This window comes from Chionomys nivalis, chromosome X (assembly GCF_950005125.1).
Source record: "Chionomys nivalis chromosome X, mChiNiv1.1, whole genome shotgun sequence".
Lineage (NCBI taxonomy): Eukaryota > Metazoa > Chordata > Mammalia > Rodentia > Cricetidae > Chionomys > Chionomys nivalis.
This window is the reverse complement of record NC_080112.1, coordinates 86848062-86868250: the sequence shown is the minus strand read 5'-3', so window position 1 is coordinate 86868250 and position 20189 is coordinate 86848062. Positions and strand designations below refer to the sequence as shown.

At 33.3% G+C, this 20189-nt stretch overlaps 1 protein-coding gene across 11 annotated transcripts in view; it reads right to left on the bottom strand.

Moving 5' to 3' along the window:
• The window catches only part of Pcdh11x (protocadherin 11 X-linked), a 596387-nt gene that overhangs the window by 301163 nt on the left and 275035 nt on the right, over positions 1-20189 (bottom strand). For 7 of the 11 annotated variants that reach the window (XM_057760420.1, XM_057760424.1, XM_057760422.1 and 4 more), the window contains exon 3: positions 19204-19284. The exons of 3 other annotated variants lie outside the window; for them this stretch is intronic. In XM_057760420.1, the coding sequence (XP_057616403.1) occupies positions 19204-19284 (81 nt within the window). Of the gene's footprint in view, positions 1-19022; positions 19035-19203; positions 19285-20189 lie in introns of all 11 variants that reach the window. One more of the 11 variants, XM_057760430.1, reaches the window with a different exon arrangement.

Genomic DNA, 20189 nt, shown 5'->3' with positions numbered 1-20189 from the left:
CATCCAGTTCTAGGGAATCTGATACTTTCTTCTGACATCTATTTGCTCTATGCAATGACACCATAGACAAAATACATGCAAACAAAAAACCCATACACATAAAAATAAATCATTAGTTTTTACTATATTCTCATAATGAAAACTCATAATGCTTTTAAAATAGGCATTATCTCTACAAGTTATTGAGAACATATAAATAAATAGTATATTAAAAATGGAAAGACTACATATTCTGGTCAGGTAGAATGCAAAGCTATACATTTTTCAGCACTCTTAATATAGGACTATACATAAGGCAAGAAAATCAAAGAAAAGCCATTAGAAATTAAAAAATGAAGCAGCCTCTATTTATATGCCATGTGATTTGCTAACTGAAATCCAAAGATAAACTAAAAGAATTTACATAAATAGTGCAAAAACCAAACCAGAATTTAACACTGAAGGATGTAGAGCTTTCAGTGAGGCAAATAATACCATTCATATCCACGTTTTAGAAAATAAATTTTTGGTAACCTGATTGTTAAGGGTATTATAATAAATAAATAATATATCTCATGCTGTTATGAAATTAACATAGCAAATAAACTTTTATATATAACAATATAATTGGTAAAAATATAAGAATCCTTATTATTACTCTGAAAAAAAACCTGCTAGGAGCATCTTCTTTGATCAATGAATTCTTTCTTTATTAAACTGCTCTCACTCATGATGTAGCCATGGTTAGTTCACAATTCACTAAGTAGACCAGGTTTGCATCAAACTCATAGAAATTCACCTGCCTTTTCTGTGGAGTGCTCAGATTAAAGACATCCACTACCATGCCTTTGCTCAATTTATTCTTAATAACTCTTTGAGAAAAATCTGAATTTGCATGTATTTTTCTTCATCCTATATACATATTCAGATCACTTGTATTCCTAGACCATTCTGTGCAATAAGGCCAAATTTTACAATATATAAACAATGGCAATTAGTCATAAGTGAAACAGGTTAGATAGTTAAAGCAACAACTACTTTCATAAATTTAAAAACCATTGTCTAGAACAATATAAAAATAAGATTTATATTAATATCTATTGAACACATAAACATATAGGTTACTCCCAAAATTAATTTTTATCTTTTAAAAAACCTTGTTCCCCATATATAAACATCCAATTTTATTTTTTAGTATCACTGAGTAAAATACTTTATAAATGACATCTGGAATTGTTTCTCATGTATACCAAGTCTTTGTTTGGTAAATGTATATGGTACACAATTTCTTTTGTCTTCATATTTCACAGTACTATCAAAACTCAAATCTATCAAATGAGTTTTGGCTAAGGAAAGGTCATGCATGCTAAGTACATGTTCAAACACTAATTTACAGTTCATGAACTTTTGCTTATTATTGTTTGAATCTAATAATACTTTAAATTACAATTACATTAGCATTTAGAACTCTCAGTTCATACTTCTGCAGTTTGAACTAGATATGCTATCTGTATTAAACCCCATTTTTGCTTACTGCTGTATGAATAAAAAGTAAAAGACAAGCCCATTTTCTCAGTATGTGGGTACACCCCTCATGGCCCTGAGTTCCTTGCTCGAGCTCTCCCTCCTTCTGGGGATGTTCTTTCGGGAACTCACCAAGGCCAGCTGGACTGGGTCTGAAAAAGCATGGGATAATACCAGATTCACTGAACATAGCGGACAATGAGGACTGCTGAGAAGTCAAGAACAATGGCACTGGGTTTTGATCCTACTGCACATACTGGCTTTGTGGGAGCCTAGGCTGTTTGGATGTTCACCTTAATAGACCTGGAAGGAGGTGGGAGGTCCTTGGACTTCCCACAGGGCAGGGAACCCTGACTGCTCTTAGGGCTGATGAGAGAGAGGGAGTTGATTGGAGGAGGGGGAGAGATATGGGAGGCGGTGGCGGGGAAGAGACAGAAATCTTTAATAAATAAATAAATTAATAACAAAAATTTAAAAAATAAATAAATAAATAAATAAAAAGACAAGCCCATTTTAAGATACTTTGTAAAACTTTTCTTGATCAGCAATGTTTTGGTATAGACATGTATTTCAAGCAAGTACAATGCTGACATTCTCTGAATATTATCCCACTGCCCATGCTTTCAAACAAATTCTTCAAAAAAGTTGACCCCCAATTCCCTTTGTTTCTCTCTTGCATATGAAAGAATAAAATATAAAGACAGCTTTAAGCGGTACAGTTTTGGTCTGCAGATCTTATCAAAGGTCTAGAATTACAAACAAATGCTGCTATATTCAGCAATAATGATAATAAAAAATGCACTAAGAGCAAAGTGAAATATTCTATTTTATACTAAGCAAAATACACTACTGAATATGATGAGATATGTTTTCATATGTTTCATTTATATTAATTTAATTTTTACTTACAATGTACACATTTGTATTAAGAATCCCCACTTTTCAAACTTACATACAATTGATAACAATGATGATGTCATTGAAGTTATAACCTATACCTGATATTCAAAAATTCAATTCTATGATCAGGTAAAACCTCTATGAATAAAGAAGGAGTAACTTTTTATTAGTAGGCTACATAATTTTTGGATTGTAATACTGTTTTATAAAATTATAAAAATTACTTTAATAGTGTTCATATAGACTTCCAATTAGAAAGGAGTAAAATAATGCTTTGGAAATTCATCCCTGAAATGTATAATAAAATACTTTTAAAGATATTATATAATTTAAAAACAATTTATTGTTCTCTCTCATTAAAACAACTCCTGGAAAAATGAACTATTTTAGTATCTTTGGATGCTTGGAATCTTAATGAAGTTATGATTTTATTTGATTATGAAATAATATTTCATTTAATGCTGGGATTAACAAAATTTAAATCTTCTATGGATCACTGAAAAAGTAAAAGTTGTTTCCAAATATAATGATGGTAATAGGAAAATGTAATTGATTAAGAGATAAAGCCCAATTGTTATTTATATTATAAACTTATTCACCTAAATAAAAATGTGTGATATCTTTTGTATTCTATGACAAGTTTAGTAAAATATCTATTATGCTCTGCACACATGCATGTATGTGTGTTCAAATGACAAAATTATTAAATTAGTTTTGAAAGTATCCTTTGATTAAGAATTGCACTGAAAAAAAACACATACCTTAATAATGTCCAACTCTGCATTAATTATATTTCTTCTAGTATAATCATGACTTCTTTCTTTGCCCATCCTGACCATAGCTGTCCTAAAGCTGACACTTTAATCTGTCATGGTAATTATCAGTTTTTGTAATGCTCTAACAAGCCAGACTTTGTGTTGATAAAATTTAGTTCAGACACTATTGATATTCCTTTGTCAACCAAAGATAAAGATTATACTATTGAGTACTGAAGAGTTAAAATTAATAAAAAGAACAAGAAGATGGATTTAAAAGGACCAGTGTTTTCTAGAAAAATGGTGAGTGGTTATCTGATTTGGGCCACTACTTGTACCAGTTGTGCTATCTTTATTGCCCTGATTACTTAAAGGCACACAGTCTAGAAATATTTCTTTATTCTTTGAAAGTCAAGCTGCTTAAACCACACTAGTAATATATAGAAGATTGGAATCATTATGTCTTTGTAAGTCATAAAACATGAATTATTTTTATTTTCAAGAAGATCTTTATTAAAATCCGTGGATATCACAATGAAAGTGAATTGTATTATGTGTAGTATGTAATAAATTTATAATTGAAAAATAAGTACTCCCATCAAAAACTACAGTAGTCTTCATCAGTTAAAATTCAAATGCACTTGAGATTCAAAAGGGCAGTGTAACTTTTTCTGCATTCAGGAAAATCCACAGATTTAAGGCATATGGTTCTAGCTTGATTCCCAGTAATTGTATTTATAAAGAAAATGGTTTTTTGAACTAAAATATACACTCAATCACTTATATGTTATCTTTCTTTCCAACTATTTCAACTAATTACACAGTAAAACACATTATATATCATTAAGTAAATTTATAAAACATTAGGAACTGAGACATAGACATTGCTGTACCTAACATATCACTACAAAGATATTTAAATTTTATAGTTAAGTAGTAAATTTAACTCTGATCGTTAAATATTATAAACAGAATTATGCAAACTTTTTTAGTGTTTTCACACAAGCAAGGAAAGACTATGCCATAACCAGCTTTTAAATATGACAATAGGACATCAGTTAGCATGTGTTCTATGGAACATAGATCGATGATCCATGAGGTCATGTATTACTATCACTGTTGTTAAGCCCTGATATCTTCATTATAAGTAAAAAGTCTGCCACAGGAGTTATTGTTTAATGAAACTGAATGAGGTCAGGTTCTTGGAAGCATTACATGAAGTTAATATGTAGGGAAGCAACAGAATCATTCGTTAGATACAGGTGATGTGTTGTGGTAGATTAATATTTCCTAGTAAATTACATTTGTATTTAAGGATCAAAAATACATTTCCCCTTAATTGTAAGTCTTTACAATATACATTCACACATGTTTATTTTCAATGTCTACATCTTGTGAGAAAAAGATTTATGTATGTGCTTATAAGTCTAATTTCTCCAAAGAAAATAAGATAACATATAATTTGGTAAGTAGAAATTATGCACCAGAAGTTAATAAATTTGCTAGAAGATACTCAAAATTTCTAACAATGCAATAAGTAATTTTAAAATATTTCATATTGTAGAGAGCTGCCTTGTGCCGTGCCATGAAGATGGCACTGATTTCCGCCCATCACCCCCTCTTGAGAATGTGCTCTTAGTCACGTACTACCCCATATATGGCTAAGACTGAGAATGTGCTCTCAACCACATACCATCCCATATATGTCCTATACTGAGAATGTGGCTTGCTTCCGTGTACTTAGACCTATCCGCATTTCCCACGTAGCTTGCTGGGGCTGGCTAACCAGGGGCTACTTTAGCTGTGGGTTGGCTTTCCCCAGTATTCGAAGATTGTTCAAGGTTCCTGAATAAACTGCTGAAAGAAGAGTCCGTTGTTGTGTCTTCCTTGCTGGTCGAGGAGGTCGCGACATCATATGTGTAAGACGTTAGATATATTTTGCAAAATTTGGAAAAAATATGAAATCAACAAAGTTGAAGAGTGCACCATCTAGTGGCTTGTACATGACAATATGGTCTTGAATTTAAAAAGCAAGGTTTTTTTTTTTATTAATTTACTTCGTGTCCTTTGATATATTAATTATGTTTACTTAATTTTTATTTATTTATGTAGTATGCATATGTTTTTGTATTTGCATGTGTGGGGATGTACATATTCCAAGGCACATGTATGCAGTTCAGAGGAAATATTTTAGGACCTACTATTCAGGTTCCACATATTAAACTTAAGTTGTTAGGTTTTGTGCTAAGTTGCTAAACCTGCTGAGACATATCACAACCCCCAATAATCTTATACTCTCTGTTTTTTTTTTTGCTAAAACTAATATATTCTTTCTTTGAAAGAGAAATAAACAGTGAGCAACTGTTCTGTGAAATAAAATATATTTTCATAATTTTCACATAAATCATGGAAATTATTAACTTCAAATTATGAGAAATTAAACATGTAATAATACTGAGACACAAATACATTAATGTATTTATATATGTAATCTATAAAGTAATGTTCCTGCAACTTTCGTTCCTTTACAAATATTCCTGTGTTGGGAGAAAATTTCCCAACTTCACCTACCTATTTGCCTCTTATTAACACTTTATAATTTTTAATTAGTTTACCTTTATTGAAGTAGTAAATAATGAAAAATTGCTTATTTTAAAATTTGATATAGGTATACTTAGAGAATTTTTTTTTCTTTCACTATGACAGGTTATAAAAGTAATCATGATTCATTTTCTCTTTCAATTCTGGATTAATTTATCTGTAATTATACATACAAATTCTGTACTTGATTCTGAAATATCTAGAAGAAACTGTCCTATGCTGCTATCTTCATTATTTTTGTTTGCAGAAGTTAGTGAAGAATTTCAATGATTTTCCTGCTAATTCTCAGTTTCTCTTCAAGTATACACTTTGGTTGTGGTGGTATGAATGTGAGAAGGCCTGAAAACAGTGATTAATGTATTATGTGGCATATTCTCCTGTGCCATGTGTGCAATGGAGAATCTAACTGGAGTCTTCCTGTAGCATATGGACTTTTAGATTATTTTATTGACAATAGAAGAACATTTATCAACTGGTATGGTAGATTCTATAGAAACCTATGCTTTTTATCACTGAGAAATAATGGAAATGTACACAGAATGCTAATTCCATTGGTCATTTACTAATGTCTGTAAATCTATAACGGGGAATTTTGTAAAGTGAAAAAAACCTTACCTGAAAACGTTACAGAGTCAAGTCTCTTGCCAACCCTAAAATGGCTCCCTTAATTAAGATATCTACTTCCCTGCTCCCATATCCACCCCTTCTCCATCCCAACCGTCCCATTCCCCCAAGTTCTCCCCATCCCCCCTTCTCACCTTTTCCCCATCTCCCCTTACCACCCCACCCCTACCCCCCAGTTTCCATTTTTTGCCTGGCAATCTTGTCTCATTCCAATATCCAGGAGGATAACTATATGTTTTTTTCTTTGGGTTCACTTTCTTATTTAGCTTCTCTAGGATCACGGATTATAGGCTCAATGTCCTTTATTTATGGCTAGAATCCACTTATGAGTGAGTACATACCATATTCATCTTTTTGGCTTTGGGTTACCTCACTTAGGATAGTGTTTTCTATTTCCGTCCATTTGCATGCAAAATTCAAGAAGTCATTGTTTTTTACTGCTGAGTAGTACTCTAATATGTTTATATTCCATACTTTCTTCATCCATTCTTACATTGAGGGGCATCTAGGTTGTTTCCAGGTTCTGGCTATTACAAATAATGCTGCTATGAACATAGTTGAACAAATCCTATAGCCATACTAATGAATATCTTGCATATCACCATAGAACCTTCATCTGGTGATGGATGAAGCTAGAGACAGAGATCTACATTGGAGCACTGGACTGAGCTCCCAAAGTCTAAATGAGGAGCAGAAGGAGGGAGGACATGAGCAAGGAAGTCAGGACCGCGAGGGGTGCATCTAATGGGAGCTCACCAAGGCCAGCTGGACTGGGACTGAATGAACATGTGATCAAAACGGACTCTCTGAATGTGGATGACAATGAGGGCTGACTGAGAAGCCAAGGACAATGGCACTGGGTTTTGATCCTACTGCATGTACTGGCTTTGTGGGAGCCTAGACTGTTTGGATGCTCACCTTCCTAGACCTGGATAGAGGGGGGAGGACCTTGGACTTGCCACAGGGCAGGGAACCCTGACAGCTCTTTGAACTGGAGAGAGAGGGGGAGGGGGATGGAGGTGGAGGGAAATGGGAGGAAGGGAGGAGGTGGAAATTTTTAAGTAAAAACTAAAAAATGTAAAAAAATGTTACAGATACATGTATATTCATATTAATAAATCATTTTTAAAGATAAAATTGAAGTATAAAATAAATAAAGGATAAAAAATAAAAATATCTAATTACAGGAGATATGTCCAAAGTGTCTTAAAGTTAAGTTTTTGTTTATCTATAATAAAAATCACATGAAAAAACAATTTATGTTTCTTGTAAGTGTGTATTCTCCTTAGGCAAGTACTAAAGCAAAATTAGATACTGTTATTTTCTAATATTTCAGAAAATATATTTCAAAATATAACAAGTATTTTACCACAAAATAGTGGAATATCTTCTCACTAAGATAATTTAGATTTCTAGTGACTGCCCTTTATTGACTTTAATTACCCAGTTTAATGCACAGTACATTACTTCTAAGTAATAAAGTCATTGACATTTCTGACTTTCTAAACTTGAGAATGTTTTAATTTTGTTCTATAAAGCATTTATGAATTTAGAAAACTTTTTGAGGAGTGAGCAGAAAATTATTTTTCATAAAGTGATACCAAAATCTTATAATTTATCTTATTGACAATATCTAGACGTCAGATATACAAAAATTTCATTCACACTTTAAAAATTAAGCAAAGAGACATACATGGATCTAATCTACATGGGAAATAGAAAAAGAAAAGATTTCCTGAGTAAATTGGGAGCATGGGGACCATGGAAAAGGATTGAAGGGGGGGGGGGGTAGAGGAAGGGAAGAGAGCAAAGAAAAACGTATAGCTCAATAAAGTCAATAAAAAATTAAGCGAACATACTTGGAAGTGTTTTATTTCTTTTATTACAATGTATCCAAAAATAAATCTTAAAATCTTTTCTTATTTTTGTCAATAGATTAAATAGCTAAGGAGTTACTATAAAATTAAAACCATTATAAAATAATTATACCTAGAAAAATCTCATGCTATCTCTGTCACTTTTATGATATTAGCTAAAAATTTATTTCAGGTGCTGTTATGAAAGTTCATGTTTAGAGTTTCTTTCCTCTCTAGGCTTTTAACACATCCTGACATTATTAATGGCTCCCTTATGGTATCACACAGTAAGCTGAAAGCTCAACTCTCTAGGTGTTAGCATTTATATTTCAGAATCACTTAGCAGGGGAGAAAACAAAGTTAAACTCTTATGTTTCAAGCAATCCCACTATTCAATCATCTTTGGGAATTGTCTGAAAAGAAAAATGAGACCTTAGCAAACTGAAATGATACCTGATGGCTATTTCATGTTGTCCTTATAATCTGGTTGCTACCCTTACTTCCTTGAATACCATCTTTGTTTCTCCTCCTATACGTAAGCTCATTCTGAGAATTTTTCTCTTTACAGGCAACTAAAATTCTACATCTTTTATTTCTCTCCCATCTGAAATGATGCCATCTCTAAGGGTTCAACTCAAATTTCTCTTTTTCTAATGAGTACAATAACCTAATTCAGTCCCAGTGGACTTGAGCTTCTATGGTACTTAGATTGGCAGTTCACAGTTTAGCCTAAAATTAAAGGAGAGTTGTGAATTTTTTCTAGATAAAGCTCCATGTGTCATTTTATTTTTGCAAAGTGACCTATGTTTATTTGATTTAAAAGATTTGTTCATTTTCACAGACTTGCTCAATCCCCAGCACCTCATAGGAGATTAATTACCACTACAGAATCACACCACAGGATCAGATGCATTCCAGATGCCACACAATGTTTGAATGTTTGAATCTCTGGGTATGTTTGTTCTTCAGTATATATGACCAGTACACAGAGTACATCAATGAAAGTGAGTCAAAGAATCCAGTCTCACATTCTGTGATAGGCAGAGTGGACATTATATGATCATTGAACTGTACTTTAAAGCAGAGATCTTAAAATCTTCAGAAAATAAACCAAAAAATGATTAGAAAGCAATATCAGAAGCTATACATTTAATATTTCACCAAAATGTATCTAAACATGAGCTATAAAAGAATAACAAATATAGACATGCCAAAGTGGATGGGGGAAACCTACAAACCTCATTACTACAAGAAGAACTACAGAAAATAGGAGAATGCTTTGTCCTTCTATATAGAATGTTGAGAGCTGGAGAAATAGTCTTAATCAGGAAGGAGCACACCAATTTATTAATTTGGTATCCAATACAAAATTGTTAGTCCTAATTCTAAAACTATATATATAGTGAAATATATAAATATAAAGAATAGAATATAGTTAGTAATATGTATATATAGTATATATATATGTGTGTCTTATAATATATAGTTATATATATTATATATGTATATATATATACATATTCGTGACCACTTGAGTTCAATCCACATAGTGGTCATAAGTGTTCCTTGTACCAATACCCCTTTCCTCAAGACCCAAACCCAAACTGAGGCTGAACCTCAGAAATACTCCTAAATAAATCATACACACACAGAGACACACTCACCACACATATATGTGTGTACAAATATAACTATATATTTATATAGTTATATATGTTGGTTGCTCCTACATGAACATATGCATATATACATATAAAAAAATTAGGTAATGAATTTGAAGAGTTTTGTTTTCTTTTTGTGTGTGTGTTTTCGAGACAGGGTCTCTCTGTAGCTTTGGAGCCTGTCCTGGAATTAGGTCTGGTAGACCAGGCTGGTCTCAAACTCACAAAAATCCACCTGCCTCTGTCTCCCAAGTGCTGGTATTAAAGTCATGTACCACCACCACCTGGTGAGTTTTGATTTCTAAAGTAAAATATTTAGCTTCAAACATTCTATAGGTTTATTGGAAGAAAATGGGGTAATTGAATATATAATTATCATTAGCATAAGAATACAAATCCACATGTGCATACATGGGTGTGGTAGTATTATCTGTGTTTCACCAATGAGAAAACCAACACTTTAACCATCGCTTCACCATTAGCAAAGGTAAACAAGGTCAGCTTATTCCAAATTTCTGAGTATGTTGTATTACATCCACCAAAATAAAGCTGGTCTCAAAGAATAGCAAACAAATGAAGAATGGTTTCTGACAAAATTGAGCATACATTAAATTATGTATTTGTCATACAACAAAAGCATATGCTCAACTATGTTCATAGCAGCATTGTTTGTAATAGCCAGAACTTGGAAACAACCTAGATGCCCTTCAATGGAAGAATGGATGAAGAAAGGATGGAATATATACATATTAGAGTACTACTCAGCAGTAAAAAACAATGACTTCTTGAATTTTGCATGCAAATGGACAGAAATAGAAAACACTATCCTGAGTGAGGTAAGCCAGAACCAAAAAGAGGAACATGGGATGTACTCACTCATATTTGGTTTTTAGCCATAAATAAAGGTCATTGAGCCTATAATTCGTGATCCTAGAGACACTAAATAAGAAGATGAACCCAAAGAAAAACATATAGGCATCCTCCTGAATATTAACCTTTATCGGGCGATGAAAGGAGACAGAGACAGAGACCCACATTGGAGCACCAAACTGAAATCTCTAGGTCCAATTCAGGAGCAGAAGGAGAGAGAGCATGAGCAAGGAACTCAGGACCGCGAGGGGTGCACCCACACACAGAGACAATGGGGATGTTCTATCAGGAACTCACCAAGGCCAGCTGGCCTGGGTCTGAAAAAGCATGGGATAAAACCAGACTCACTGAAAATAGCGGACAATGAGGACTACTGAGAACTCACGAACAATGGCAATGGTTTTTGATCCTACTGCACTTACTGGCTTTGTGGGAGCCTAGGCAGTTTGGATGCTCACCTTACTAGACCTGGATGGAGGTGGGTGGTCCTTGGACTTCCCACAGGGCAGGGAACCCTGATTGCTCTTAGGGCTGACGAGGGAGGGGGACTTAATTGGGGGAGGTGGAGGGAAATGGGAGGCGGTGGCGGGAAGGAGGCAGAAATCTTTAATAAAGAAATAAATTAATTAATTTAAAAAATAAAATTAAATTAAAAAAAGAAATAGAAACAGTCATTAAAAGTCAAAAAAAAGGGAGCAGATGGTCTCAGCTCAAAATTCTACAAGATTTTCAAAGAAAAACTAATACCAATACTCCTCAAATCATTCCACACAATAGAAACAGAAGGAACATTGTCAAACTCTTTTTATGAGGCTATAATTACCCTGATACCCAAACCACAGAAAGACATTACTAAGAAAGAGAATTACAGACCAATATCACTCATAAATAATGATGCAAAAATACTAAATAAAATATTGGCAAATCGAATCGAAGAACACATCAGAACCATCATTCACCACGATCAAGTCGGCTTCATTCCAGAGATGCAGGGATTGTTCAATATATGAAAATCAGTCAATGTAATCCACCATATAAACAAACTGAAAAATAAAAACCACATGATCTTCTCATTAGACATAGAAAAACTTTTGACAAAATACAACACCCCTTTATGATAAAGGTCTTGCAGAGAGCAGTGATACAAGGAACATATCTAAACATAATAAAGGTAATATATTGCAAGCCAACAGCCAACATCAAACTAAATGGAGAGAAACTCCCAGCAATTCCATTGAAATCAGGAACAGAAAAAGGTTGTCCATTCTCTCCATATCCATTCAATATAGATCTTGAGGTCCTAGTTAGAGCAATAAGACAATAGAGATCAAGGGGATACAAATCACAAAAAATGTCAAACTCTCACTGTTTGTTGATGATATGATAGTTTACATAAACGATTCCAAAAATTCTACACAATTTTCCACAATCCCTGACTTTTAACTCTACTACAGAGCTACAATATTGAAAATAGCCTGGTATTGGCGTAAGAGCAGAAAGGAAGACCATTGGAACCAAATAGAAGACCCAGATATTAATTCACACTCCTTTGAACACCTGATTTTTGACAAAGAAGCAAATAAAAATATCACATGGAAAAGAGAAAGCATATTTAACAAATGGTGCTGGATATCAACCTGTAGAAGAATGAAAATAGACTCATATCTATCATCATGCACAAAACCCAAGTCCAAATGAATCAAAGACCTCAACATAGAGTCAGTCACATTGAACCTTATAGAAGAGAAAGATGGAAGTACACTTGAACACATTGGCACAGGAGACCACTTCCTAAATATATCCCTACATTTATTCACAGACAATGAGAAAAACAAATAATAAATGTGACCTCCTGAAATTGAAAAGCTCTGTAAAGTGAAGGACATGGTCAACAAGACAAAATGACAGACTACCAAATGGGAAAATATCTTCAGACAGAAGTCTGATCTCTAAAATATACAAATAACTCAGGAAATTGCTCATGAAACAAACATATAATCCAATAAAAAATGGTATGCAGACCTAAACACAGAAGTCTCAACAGAGGAATCTAAAATGGCTGAAAGACACTTAAGGAAATGTTCAACATTCTTAGTCACCAGAGAAATGCAAATCAAAACATCTTTGAGATTCTATCTTACACCTGGAAGAATGGCCAAGGTCAAAAACACTGATGACAACTTATACTGGAAAGGTTGTGGGGTAAAGGGAAAACTTCTGCATTGTTGGTGGGAATGCAAAGCCAGTACAGCCCCTTTGAAAGTCCATGTGGCAATTTCTCAGAAAATTAGGGAACAACCTTCCTCAAGACCCAGTAATACTACTTTTGTGTATATATCCAAAGGATGCTCAATCGTACAAAAGGACACGTGATCAACTATGTTCATAGCAGCATTGTTTATCATAACCAGAACCAGGAAACAACCTAAATGTCCCTCGATTGAAGCATTGATAAGGAGAATGTGGTACATTTACACAATGGAGTACTACACAGCAGAAAAAAAATGACATCTTGAATTTTGCAGGCGAATGGATGGAGCTAGGAAACTTTATTTTCAGTGAGGTCACAGAAAGACATTTATCACATGTACTCACTCATAGGTGACTTTTAAACATAAAGCAAGGAAAAACAGTCTACAAACACCACAATCCCAGAGAACCTAGACAACAATGATGATCCTAGGAGAGACATACATAGATCTAATATACATGGGAAGTAGAAAAAGACAAGATCTCCTGAGTAAATTGGGAGCCTGTGGACCTTGGAGGAGTGTTGAAGGGGGGAGGGGAGAAACATGGAGGGGAGCAGATAAAAATGTAGGGCTCAATAAAAATCAATAATAAAAAATATGTAGATAGATATTAGTACTGAGATAAAGGAATAGTGTAATACATGGCACTGCAAAATAAAATATCTAGTGAGTGTGAGATGCTCTGACTCAGATGGAGGTATGATCGAAATATCTTCATTATTCTCAGAAGCTCCCATTCCCACAGATAATTGCAATTTTAGCCCAGATATAAAAAGCCACCTGAGTTGCAAGCAATATGAGTACAAATAATCACTGGTAAACAGAGGTAGATACGAGAAAGGAACAATAAGTAGGAAGCGAGAAATATATAAACTAGTGCCTAAGGAAGAACAAAGAATTAGCAGTGTATTCACTCTGACTACAAAGTAAGTATGCTTTAAAGAATGAGCAGTTAAGAACAAAAATATAAGGGACAATAAAGAAAGACTGAATGAATTGAATTCTATTTCAACATCAAGTAAAAAATAATTGAAAACTTATAGAATTAGCATATTCTACACTCATTACAAGATAATCTGTAATCAGCATTGACATGGAGACTGAAATGTATGGTAATCATTTTAGAGTGAACTAGAAAGAGAAGTCTAGGAGAGTCAAAGTTTCACAAGAGATTTTCGGGTTATTGTGTTTTGCAGCCTTGCTATGAGGAATATGCATATGAACCCCTTAGAGGATTTCATTCTCAAGAATTCTTTAAAGCTAAAGAAAATTAAAACTGACTACAGTGTTTCTTTGCAAAAACTTGGTAAGCTTCTAAATAACAGAAACTCTTCACTTGTCTTAACCTATTTTCATATAACTTAAGTTATCAATGAAAGTTTCACATCATAGAGCAGAGCTTACAACTACAGAAAGTTGAGGAATTATCAGTAAGAAATTGAAGGAGAGGAGAACCAAATTCTAAAAGTTTATAAATCCAGACTGCACAGCAAAATAACAGGAAAAATATAAACTTTCAGAAGTAACTACTTGCTGAATTTTTCTAACATTGCTTCTCTTTCCTTTGGGTACTAACAGTGAATAGACAAATAAAAACCTCTCCTGTAAAGTAAAGGACATGGTCAACAAGACAAAATGACAGCCTGCAGAATGGGAAAAGTTCTTCACTAACACCACATCAGACAGAGGGCTGATCTCCATAATATACAAAGAACTCAAGAAATTGGTCATCAAAAGAAAAAAAATACCCAATTAAAAAAATGGAGTACAGACCTAAACAGAGAACTTTCAACAGAGGAATTTAAAATGACTGAAAGACACTAACAGAAATGCTCAGCATCCTTAGTCATCAGAGAAATGAAAATCAAAACAACGCTGAGATTCCAGCTTACACCTGTAAGAATGGCCAAGATCAAAAACACTGATGACAACTTATGCTGGAGAGGTTGTGGGGTAAAGGGAACACTTCTGCATTGCTGGTGGAAATACAGATAGTATAACCCCTTTCAATGTCAGTGTGTCAGTTTCTCAGAAAATTAGGGAACAACCTTCCTCAAGACCCAGTAATACCACTTTTGTGTATATTTCTAAAGGATGCTTAATCGTGTCACAAAGACATGTGCTCAACTATGTCCATAGCAGCATTGTTTGTCATAGCCAGGACCTGGAAACAACTTAAATGCCCTTCGACTGAAGAATGGATAAGGACATGTGGTACATTTACACGATGGAGTACTACACAGCAGAAAAAAATGACATCTTGAATTTTACAGGAAAATGAATGGAGCTAGAAAACATTATTTTGAGTGAGGTAACCCAGACCCAGAAAGACAATTATCACATGAACTAACTCATTGGTGGTTTTTAAACATAAAGCAAAGAAAACTAGCCCACACTTCACAATCTCAGAGAACCTAGACAATAATGAGGACCCTACGAAAGACATATGTAAATCTAATCTACATTGGGAGTAGAAAAAGATAAGATTTTCTGAGTAAATTGGGAACATGGGGACCTTGGGAGAGGGTTGAAGGGGAGGGGAGAGGTAGGGAAGGGAGCAGAGAAAAATGTAGAGCTCAATAAAATAATAAAAAATATAAAAAATAAAATAACTCTCAAAATGATTGACTCAATATTAAGAATGAGTTATTTGCCAGAACATGATATGAAATCTGTTCACATCACTCAGAAGAACTTCTTGCCTATGTGCCTTATTTAAAACGAGATAAAATTGTGCTGGATAATTAATTCTAGAAATCAACAAATGCTCTAATTAGTAACATGTTTAATAGACACATAATAGAGATTTTGAAAAACTACTGCTTTGTCTTATATTTGTTATATAGCTATAGATTACTTTAACTATTAACAATGTGACATATATATATATATATATATATATAGTTTATTAGTACATGTATGAGCAAAACAGTGATACGTTCTTTACGTTCTTGAAGAGAAAAATAATTTTTTTTTTTTTTTTTTTTGGTTTTTCGAGACAGGGTTTCTCTGTGGTTTTGGAGCCTGTCCTGGAACTAACTCTTATAGACCAGGCTGGTCTCGAACTCACAGAGATCCGCCTGCCTCTGCCTCCCGAGTGCTGGGATTAAAGGCTTGCGCCACCATCGCCTGGCTGAGAAAAATAAATTTTTATATTCTCTCTCACTCCTCATTCACTCTCTCTCATATACATACATACATACATACATATATATATGTGTGTGTGTGTGTGTGTGTGTATGTGTGTGTGTAAGTATATCACTCTCATACATATATTATTCTTTTATATATATATATATGTTTGTGTGTGTGTTAAACTTAAAAAATACATGAAATAACTATCCCCAATTTATGTGTCGAAACAAGTTTAAATAATCTGTCCTTTTTCCCAGCTCTCAAGTGCCATTATTGGGAGATCCTAACAAGAGCTTTACTGTACAAAGAACTAAATATGATGAATGCTTTTAGAACTGTATAACTGCTTATGCATTTTCTTCTCTACAGAATACTTTTCAGCAAACAAAATCTCTATTTTCTGTTTTTGTTCTAAATTGATATTTCCTCTTGTGCATGTTAATGTTCCCTGTCACCCACCTTCCTTTCAGAATCATGCTTTTATGACATTGATGTCCTTTATATGGATTCTTGGTGTTTATTCTTTTCTCAAGTGAACTCCATTTAACTTCCAATGCGGTATTCTTGAGATTAAACATGATAAATGAACTACTACTACTAATAATAATAATAATGAGCTTATATTACCTTGATTTCAGTTTGATCAACAAGGTTGCCTCTATGACTGAAAACAGAATTTATTTCACTTGGATGTAAGGCATAGCAAGAAGACTCATGCACAGGCTGATGAGTCATAATTCCAAATTCTATATAAACAAATGATTCACTGATTTTCATCTTATATTTGAAAACTGCAAATCTGTTTTATTCATTTATTTTATGACTATATTGGATGATATGTAAAGTCTATATTTATTTTTGAAAGTCTAATTACAAGGAGATGTGGAGATGTGAATATCACAGTTACCAACATCTTTTCAAAATTGAGTGCCAATATTCTGTGGTTAAAGATCTATAGAGAAATGATTCCCATCTATCTCCCCCTACATTTGACTGCTATGGAAACTCATAAGCCTTTTAGCTCTAGATATGGAACCCATCTGTTATGTTACTAAAATTTACTAACAGGATATGGAACTCTTGGAACCTCTCATCAAACTTAGGATATATGTTTACTTAAGGGTTGTTCATCCTGAATATAGTCATAAAATTTGGTTCAGTTGGTAGACATGGGCCTCAAGATCCCATTTATGCATTAATTTCCTTATCTGATATTTGTAGCTATGAAATGTTAGGGAATATTATTTAATTTTTCCCAGTTCTCATCTGGAAAAAAATATAATGTCTATGGTTCAAATACAATTTTACAAGAATAAATCATCAAATGGAAAGGAGTTAATAAGATTTAGAGTAATTTCTTTAACAATCACTTATAACAACATTTATTAAGAAACAAAATTTAATTATTAATACTATCAAAAGCTATGAATGGTGGCCAAAGTTTATCAATCTGCTTGGACAGTTAAATGGGTGTTTTCTAAAGCACTAAAAAGAAAATCTACTTACAAATAATGTGGGTAACATTAAAACACCCTGACTTATCATAAAATAAAGCTTCCCCTTGTGTAAAGAATAACACACTAATTTATTTGGTATTCAAGTGCTTGTACAAAATAGCTCTAGAAGATAAAAACAATTCTCAAACGTTCCCATTCTGGTCTCAAATCATTCTATGGCAATAGTTTACTTACATTTTCACAAAACACGTACTTTTCTCTAAGACATCACAAAAGTACACTGTAATGGTATTTAACTTATATTTTGATAAATAAATCTCACCTGAAGACCAGAGGCAAAGCTAAAGCCACTAGAGGTTAGGCAATGGTGACACACACTTTTAATCTCAGGATTTGGGAGACAGAGGTAGATGGATCTCTGTGAGTTCAACAATACCCTGGGCTACACACGATCAATGCAGAAACAAATTAAGGTAGCTGTGCCTACACCTTTAATCTCAGAACTAGGGAGTCACACCTTTAATCCTAGCACTAGAAAGAATATAAAAGGGGAGGAGAGAGACGTTAATTGCTTAGTTTATGGTCACCTAGCATTGGGAGAGGTACAATTTCTCTAGTAACTTGGCTGGTTTGCTTTTCTGGTTTTCGAGTTGAACCCCAAATTCTGTCTCTGAGTTTTTATTATTCGTGATACAGTACACCCTAAGATTTTAGCCAAGGAAGTAAGTGCTTTGAACTTCGAGAAAACAAAGCAAAATACAATAGAAAGAAATAACGTATTTACAATTTCATTTTCATCACTGGAGCTCAATTTGAAAATACCTAAAGAAACATGATAAATCACATATATGAAAAACACTAATTCCTCATGCTCTTATACAATCATTGAAGATAATGAGGATAAAAAAAAAACCCTATCCTTTTAGTATAAAACTTGTCAAACTGGGTATATTGAATGAAAAGATGGATAGAGGTTATCTTAGAATCATGGCCTCTTTGATATTCTCCGGTTCCTATTTTGCTAATCTCCAAAAAGTCATCTCTCCAGAGCACATTTTTAAAAGAAATCTAATTATCTGAATATTTTTCCATAAAATTTTATTGACTACACTAGTATATTAGAAGACTTTAATGTCTCTATTAATTTACACACAATACATGAACTCTCCTGAGAAATTTGCCTTAAGATCTTTAACATATGTAACAAAACCAACTTGCTTATTACTGAAGTTCTATCACTTATCTTCTCACTGCTTGTTTTATTTACCACGGAGCTCAGAGGAATTTTGTTCCTCTTTGGTTTCTGGTTTTGGTATTCTCACAGTTTTCCTAAAACACAGTATAATTTTGAAATTACATACACCTACTCATTCCTTTCTTATCTATGAACAGAGTTTAAACTTGAAACATGTTATCATTCCTTGAATTGTCATATATTACATGCTATAGAAGAGCAAGTTTATGTGTCATTCTATCTGTATACTGTTAGTATGTTTTAATAGACCCAAATATCGTATCTTTGAAGGGAAGTTTGAACTTGTCTTGCAAAAGGTAAAATTAGGAAATATTAAAGCTTATTGTTTTGATACCTGTGGATGAGGATGAGTCCAGATTTCCACAGTTGTTGCCTCTTTCATCGGGGTGCGAGATCGTACCATCTCCTTTATTGTCTTTGTAAAGGAAAAAAAAGAATATTTTAAAGTACTCATTCAACATAAAACAAATACAAGTACACACACACAACACACACAAACATTGTGTGCAAGAAAATAAGAAAATTATTTCTTTTAAGAAACAATATTTTATGTAACTAATGAGTTATTATGTGTTAAAATATGCTGAATCTTCCAGGTCCTAAAAAAATATGAAACAGACAACAGTTTTCTTTTCCAGAGTTTATATTTAAATGTAGTACAGTTATTTATTATATTCTCAGCATAGAAACAAATACATGACAACTTAAATTGTTTAAGGTAAAATTTAAGTTAGGGAGAATTTCAATGTAATATTTCTATAACTCAATGACTTCACGATTTATGTTTACTGTTTTCACCATTGTCTAAAATAAAATCTGTCCTGCATGTGCTATAAAACTGTATATCTGCCTTGTGTCTTATAAAGGCATTCAATATACTCAATGAACTGCAAAAGAATTTATGAACCAATGGACAAATCCTAATCTTCCACGCCTAAACAGTGATCAACATCAGAAAAGATGGAAGTTCTGTAATTCATTTAATTTGTTTTTCTCATATTACAAAGTATATGCTCTGTCTAAAACACATTAATGAACTATATATATATATATATATATATATATATATATATTTCCCCATATACGATTTTAGGGAATACAGTAAAATGTTGGTTAAAAGCAATGATTTCATCAATGAATGATGGGGGAAAGTCTTCTGTTTTGTGTTGATTTCATTGGTTAAATAAAGAAACTGCTTGGCCTTTGATAGGACAGAAAATTAGGTAGGCGGAGAAAACAAAACAGAATGCTGGGAGAAAGAAGCTGAGTCAGTGAGTCGCCATGATTCTTGCACTCCAGACAGATGCAGGTTAAGATCTT